Source organism: Bombyx mandarina, chromosome 19 (genome assembly GCF_030267445.1).
Source record: "Bombyx mandarina strain Sakado chromosome 19, ASM3026744v2".
In the NCBI taxonomy this organism is placed as follows: domain Eukaryota; kingdom Metazoa; phylum Arthropoda; class Insecta; order Lepidoptera; family Bombycidae; genus Bombyx; species Bombyx mandarina.
In genome coordinates this window covers 1797022-1804477 of record NC_143225.1, presented here as the reverse complement: position 1 = coordinate 1804477, position 7456 = coordinate 1797022, and the positions used below count along the sequence as shown (strand labels likewise).

The window sequence follows — 7456 nt, the reverse complement described above, 5'->3', positions numbered from 1 at the left end:
GTTGGATGTTGAGTTTCAAAGTATTGAATTGCACTCAAATTTAAAATTTCATCTTTAGTGCATGTTAAAATAAGATCGATATTTTTGTAAAGACTAGTGCTTCCTCAATGGCCCGTATTGACTGCCATCTCAAGCATTGCATTTTTTCTACTACATTTTTTCATTTGGTCGTTAATGATATTTTAAAGGTGATCAGAAATCTGTTTTCAATTATATTGTTATGCTCTGGAGTTCGGGATAAATAAAAATTCTACCGAATTACAAGTTAACAGTGTATTTATCACTTAAAACTGTATTAGCACTTAGAACACTTAAAACACTCCACAAACACTTTAAAGTCTTCAGTTCACTTTTTCCGCTTCGCTTCAGGTGAACCGTTCGCTGTTTCGCTTCGAGTAGTTCCGATTACTAACTGACTGCGTACCATCTCTGCAACGCTTTTATAGCCGATACCACATCCGTAGAATCATCGAGAATATTCCACACATTTCGAGTATTGTGTTTCCGCTATCTGACAACAGATGGCGTTGTACTTCTCGAGCGTTCTAGATGCTACTAGATCCTTCGATATTCGTTCGACTATTCGGCGATAGATGGCGTTACTCTTAACGGCCTAACATTATAATTTATTTATAATAATACGGCACCTCAATATCTTCTAAGTTTAAAAGTCATATTTATAGGTAAGACAGTAACCGGAGGCGTGACGCTTTTTCGTTATGTGACGGTTTCTATCAGTCTGCCATAAGCCGTTTTAAGGAAATCCGTTCTAAAAGATATAGAATCGGTAATCTATATATTAATACGTGAAGTAAAAACTTTGTATCCCTTTTTACGAAAATTGCGCGGACGGAGGAGTATGAAATTTTCCACACTTATAGAGAATATAGAGAAGAAGTGCACAATACTAATATTTTTTTAAAATATAGCATAAAAGATACATTAAATCAATAAAGAAAACATTACACACACTACATACCATGTATTTGACGCACACACGCATGCATACTATTTATTGTCAAACTTTTGTTCTTGACGTCTGTTATCAAATTGAGATTAAATATTGTTTGTCTTTGTTAATATTTTTTATAGTGTAGTCTTGGCGAAATTTGTGATTATAGAAGTATAAAATACAATCATAATAGTGTACGAACTCCAATTCCAAAATACAATTCCAATTAATTCTAGTCGAATTTCGACTACTGCGGGACCTCTAGTATTTATTAATTGCTTCTCGTTCTCCTTGCGAAGCGACGGCTTTCCTCAATTCTTAGGGTCGTGACTCTCCCGTTGCATAATTCTCTTATGTACAATTTCCCTCCATCTGCTGCGATCCGTGGCTCCGTGGAATTTGATGTTCGGTTAAGATCAGATATGGTCCGAGCATCTCGTAGGACTGCGTCCTCTGGGACGTTTGTTCTCTATCTACCTTTGTTTATTATTATTATTAAGCTATTGCATAGCTTTTATCGCGGGCCTTGAGCGCGGCGACCGAATCATGAAATTCCGTAACGAAAAAAACCTAACACCCCTCACTCCGCCTACCATGTAGCTCGCGTTCTACACATTCACACGTTGCGCTTGTATAGTGTTTGTGAATAAGCGCGTGGCGTGACGTCACACTGCATGCGCATCATGAAAAGTCTGCCCATCTCTCTCTCGCGCGGTCTAGCTTATGAGTGTGAAGGGGACAGTTAAGGTTTTGCTTTTATTAATGTTTAATATGGCGTGGTCTTGTTTTATTATTGTTTTAATATTAAATTATCATTGTCTAATTATAATTGCATAAGTTGATAATAAATGCTATGCAATAGCTTTACCGCGGCAGTTCCCGAGTGCCACACGTTTGTTTTTATTATAGAAAATTTCATACGATTACAGCTGGTCTGGTTTTGTGTTCGAAAAAAAAAAACTCGTAACGAGCAGCAATGCCGCGCGAAATACGTACACGCCAGCAATTCCGATTCATTAATTACCAGAACAATGTTTATTTCATGTGATCGCTATCGAATGAAACCCAATAACAATGAGACCGATTCAATTTGCATCATGAAAAGGTACGTTAAAAATAAATAGGTAGATGTGTAATCGAGAGCTTCCTTTTTTTTGTAGACTTTTTTTATTTTTTCAGTCTAACCGATCTAAACTCTAACGGTCTCCCCGTTAGAGTTTAGATCGGTTAGACTAAAGATATCCCTAATATCTGCAGACTGTCAAGTCCCCAAATATCCCTTAGACGCAGATACCTCATAGAAGATGGGGTCATTGCCCCAAAAAAAAATAATAAGGATATCACACGTTGTTATACACCATATATTATGGGCAACAACCGGCCTTCTGAACGATATGATCTGGCTCGCGAGACATTTTGAAAATACCCAATTACAAAAATATTACATTCGGGCGGGCCCACCGGCGCGCTGCCTGGCTGGGGGCTCCGTCTGTGGGAGAGTTTTGCTGGACTTCCACCGGGCGCGTCCGTAGGTGGCGGATAACGGGCCTCTGGGAGCAGCTCTCGTTGTGGTACGGCGGGAGAGATTACCACGCGATACCTACTACAAAGCGAGACCTACTACAACGCGAGGCCTATTACAACGCGAGACCTCCTACAAAGCAAGGCCTACTACAACGCGAGACCCCCTACAACGCGAGACCTCCTACAACGCGGGGCCTACTACAACGCGAGACCTACTACAACGGGAGGCCTCCTACAACGCGAGGCCTGCCACAACGCGAGAACTACTACAACGCGATACCTACTACAACGTGAGACCTACTACAACGCTAGACTTACTAAAACGCGAGGTCTGCTATAACGCGAGGCCCACTACAACGCGAGGCCCACTACAACGCGAGACCCACTACAACGCGAGACCCACTACAACGCGAGACCTACTACAACGCGAGGCCCACCACAACGCGAGACCTACTACAACGCGACACCTCCTACAACGCGAGGCCTACTTACAACGCGAGACTTCCTACAACGCGAGGCCTACTACAACGCGAGACGTACTACAACGCAAGACCTACTACAAAATATTACTTATTACCTTGCCTTGTAAAGACGAGTAAGTTTTGAAATACAAGGTTATAAATATATAATAATATGTTAAAAAATGTCTCTTTGAATAAATTTAAATTGCGTTTAATCTATATTTGGGCCTTTTGGTTGACAAGGTTGTCGACCGTTGACCTGGCGCATTAAAGGCTTACTAATCTGAGAATTACTGAGTCTTGTCGATACGTTTTGCTAGTAGCATCGGTTCGGAGATATCCGTAAACCTGTTTACAGGGTCGAATTTAGTTAATTCAAAATTTACTACAACATACTATTTATTAGTTTTTCGGATTGCGTTTTTCGCAGCTCCGCTTTAAAGAATTCATTCATTCAGACACGACATAATTTAATATTTTAAGCTATTGCATAGCTTTTATCGCGGGCTTTGAGCGCGGCGACCGAATCAAGAAATTCCGTAACGAAAATAAAACCTAACACACCCACTCCGCCTACCATGTACCTCCCGTTCAACACATTCACACTTCATTGCGCTTGTGTAGTGGTTGTGAATAAGCGCGCGGCGTGACGTCGCACTGCATGCGCATCATGAAAAGTCTGCCCATATCTCTCTCGCGCGGTCTAGTTTATGAGTGTGAAAGGGACAGTTAATGTTTTGCGTTGTTTAATATTTATAAATACAGCGCGGTCTTATGTTATTATTGTATTAATATTAAATTATTATCGTCTAATTAAAATTGCATAAATTGATAAAAAATTCTATGCAATAACTTTACCTCGGCAGTCCCCGAGTGCCACACATGTTTTTTTTTAATTTTATATCAGCCTCATTTCGTGCCTGTAGTATCGGTGTCGGTCGCCATTTCCCGGCTGAGTAGTCGTAGGAAATTGTTTCAGCGCTGCCTGCGCAAGGTGCATTTTGTGCTCGCTAAGCGTCTCCCAACCAGGAAATGAATCGAGCCGTGTCGAAGGAACTGAACCTGTTAATGACAGGGCCTTTGACGAGCCGCCGCTACGGCTTTTAAGCAGATTTAAACAAAGAAATATATTTCTTAACTAATCCATTAAACGCTATTTTTGGTTAACGTAAAATTGTAATTCATCATTTTGCAAAGAAAACTTTATTGATGGTACTACTTACTAACTTGGAAAGATTTCGTAAGTTGAAATGATTGAGTTAAATTAGCAAATGCGGCAAAATTAATATTTCAATTTTGCTCCAGGAGCAATCTCTTCCGGTTAACTTTGTGAATAGAGATAATATTACGTACAGTAGGATGGTAGTTGCCCAAGTTGTTTTAAAGTTATCTAAGAACTTAGACTGTTTAAATACCTATAAATATTTTTTACTGGTACCACCACCCCGCCTATTTCTGCCGTGAAGCAGTAATGCGTTTCGGTTTGAAGGGTGGGGCAGCCGTTGTGACTATACTGAGACCTTAGAACTATATCTCAAGGTGTGTGGCGCATTTACGTTGTACATGTATATGGGCTCCAGTAACCGCTTAACACCAAGTGGGCTGTGAGCTCGTCCACACATCTAAGGAATAAAATATATATATGTGGGATCGCGGTGCACAATGAAATTAGCGAATTTGTTAAATTTTATTTAATCATCAGTTCACAAAAATATACGTCTTTTCTTATTTCGTCTTCATCAATCTGTCACTTATACTTCATGCACCATCTGTCATCTGTCAGGTCGGTGTGGCCAATGGTTACACCTAAATATTCCCACACGGCCGTCCTGCTCAGTCGTCTGTCCCAGATGACTCGTACTCGACAGCATCAGCAACCCAAGGTTTCATCATATCAGCGGAGCTACTGGTGTGATGGGGTCCTTCACCTTGACCAATCCTCTGGAGATCATAACGGTCGTTCCTCTTCTTTTTCATGACTTCATAAGGTCCTAAGTATCTTGGATGCAGTTTGTAGCCTTGCACAAATTGTGTCCTCTTGATAGCAACAAGATTTCCTACTTCATATTCCCTGGGTTTTCTTCGTCTTCGGTTAAAATTTCTTCTATTCTCATCTTGAATTTTTTGTATGTTCTCCCTTGCTTTCTTTCTCAAGTCTTCTCTTTCATCACAGAAAAATTTAAGATTCTCTTCATTAATTAAATTGTAGATAGCTTCATTTTTATTATTAATTTTGACTCCTGTCAGTAATTCAAAGGGTGACATCTTAATGCTTCTTTGAAATGAACCATTTAAGCATCTTTGGATATTACTGATGTGTTTGTACCACTTGGTGGGATCATCTGCTGATAATTTACTTAGAGCATCAATTATTATCTGATGGACTCTCTCAACCTGACCATTGCCTCTAGGTTGGCCAGTAGTAATAATGTGATGTAAGATTCCTTCAGTTTCACACAATTCTTTAAAAGTGTTGGATGTAAAGGAGGTACTTCTGTCACTAATAATCCTCTGTGGTGAACCAAAAGTCTGTTGTTGAATCTTCAGTTTGTCAATAACTTCATCAGTGGACAAAGTCTTTGTTGGGTAAATCCATGTAAATTTTGTGAACCCATCTACAACTGTGAATATGTACTTGTAATTCTTATTTGTTGATGTCAACGGTCCCAAATGGTCAATATGGTAAGTAGATAGTGGTATGTCTCCTTTGTCTATGGCATGCAGAAAACCTTCGGATTTTCCCTTTTTATGTGAAATTAAAATACACTCTATGCAGTTTTCTAATACTGATTTGATCTTATCTTTCATGTTTTCAAAGTAATAGTTTCTGGAAATCAACTCTTCTGTTTTAATTAATCCAAAATGTCCCTTGTCATGATTTTTTCTAACAATTTCATTCTGCATTTTCTTAGGTACCACCATTAATTTTTTTCCATCTTTTATTTTCCATAATATTCCAGCTTCAATCATAAAGTCATCATAATGTTCTTTTTCTAATACCTTTAATTCAACTTTGGATTCTTTACAACATTTTCCAGGGTCATATTCTGTCAGTATTTTCTCAATCTGATCTTTATATTTGAAATTTCCTATAATCATTGGTTCCTCAGTCTGATCCTCTAACATTGTGAGTTGTAAAATTCTTTTAGCAGAAATAACACCAGACTTAAAACTGAGTTCTATGTCCTGTAATATTGGGTTCCCTATTATTACATCAACTGGTATTTTGTCATCTTCAATTATATAGAACGTTGCTTCACATTGGCAACCATCAATCTCAATTCTCGGAGTACATGAGCCTCTTGTATGCACCTCACAGTCACCAATGCCTGTCAGACTTTGTACTAAATCAGGGTGGTAGTTACAAGTGTCACCATGTATTTGAGTAAATGTAGATTCATTCATTAGGTTCACATCACTGCCAGTGTCAATAAGTGATTTTACCATAACATTATTGATCATAACTTCTTTGTAGGGTGTTTGGCTATCATTCTTCTTGTTACATTTTATTTCTAGAGTCTTCTTTATATTTTTGGGACAGTCAGTTGACTTATGACCAAAGTCATTACAACGGAAGCACTTTATTCCTTTAGAGCAGCCTGAAGATTCATGATCTAGGTCTCCGCAGTTGAAACATCTCTTCTTAGGTAATGGTTTCTTCCATCCAGATCTTGTAGGCTTGGATGTTGTTGATTGATTATAAGCTTTGTTTGACGTTCGACATTTCTTCTTTATTTCAGCATATAAATCAAGTTTTTTCCTAAATTCTTTGATGTTGGAAGCTCCATATAGTATAGTTTTATTCATTTCATTGTCAGGGATGCCATCAATGATGTATTCCATTAGGGCGTCATCTTCAATATTTCCGAGTACTGCTAGTTCTTTGAGTTGCATAAAATATTGTTGGTAGGTTTCACCTGGTTTCATCTTCCTATTTGATATGGTCTTGTGAATGGCTGCGCTGTTCAGATGTAGTCCAAATTCCTCTTTTAATCCCGTTTTCAAGAGTTCCCATGTAGTCGTACCAGTCAAAGATCTCAGGAACAATTTTGCTGTCCCCTTCAAAAGCCTTTTTGCGTAGATCAGTTTTTCAATGCCTGTCCATTGCATGAGATTAGCGATATCTTCAAAATCCTTTATAAACGTATCCACGCCGTATGCATCGTCACCAGAAAATGCAGTCATAGATTTTTCTAATTCGCAGAAGGAAATTTGTGGAGCAGGTTCAGCAAAGCATTCTTCGTCTTCTTTAGCACCCTTCCGAGGCATTTTACTATCAATAGAATTCTTTGTAAACGTCTTCACGTGAAATTTGAAATGTGAAAATACCCTCACTTTTTCCCGTGTGCGTAGTCTTTGTTCGCAACTTTTGTACACTGATCACCGATCTTGATGTCGATTTCGATCCCGGACGAGCCCCCAAAGTTTTGTGGGATCGCGGTGCACAATGAAATTAGCGAATTTGTTAAATTTTATTTAATCATCAGTTCACAAAAATATACGTCTTTTCTTATTTCGT

The 7456-nt window shown here is 38.8% G+C and overlaps 1 protein-coding gene across 1 annotated transcript; it reads right to left on the bottom strand.

Annotated features, from left to right (window-relative positions):
- Window positions 1-4770: 4770 nt before the first annotated feature.
- LOC149500792 (uncharacterized) lies at window positions 4771-7206 on the bottom strand. The gene is made up of 2 exons (XM_089735494.1): window positions 5430-7206; window positions 4771-5051 (listed from the first exon to the last, which is right to left on the bottom strand). The coding sequence occupies exons 1-2, from the start codon at window positions 7204-7206 to the stop codon at window positions 4771-4773; spliced, it is 2058 nt and encodes a 685-aa protein (XP_089591620.1).
- Window positions 7207-7456: the final 250 nt, after the last annotated feature.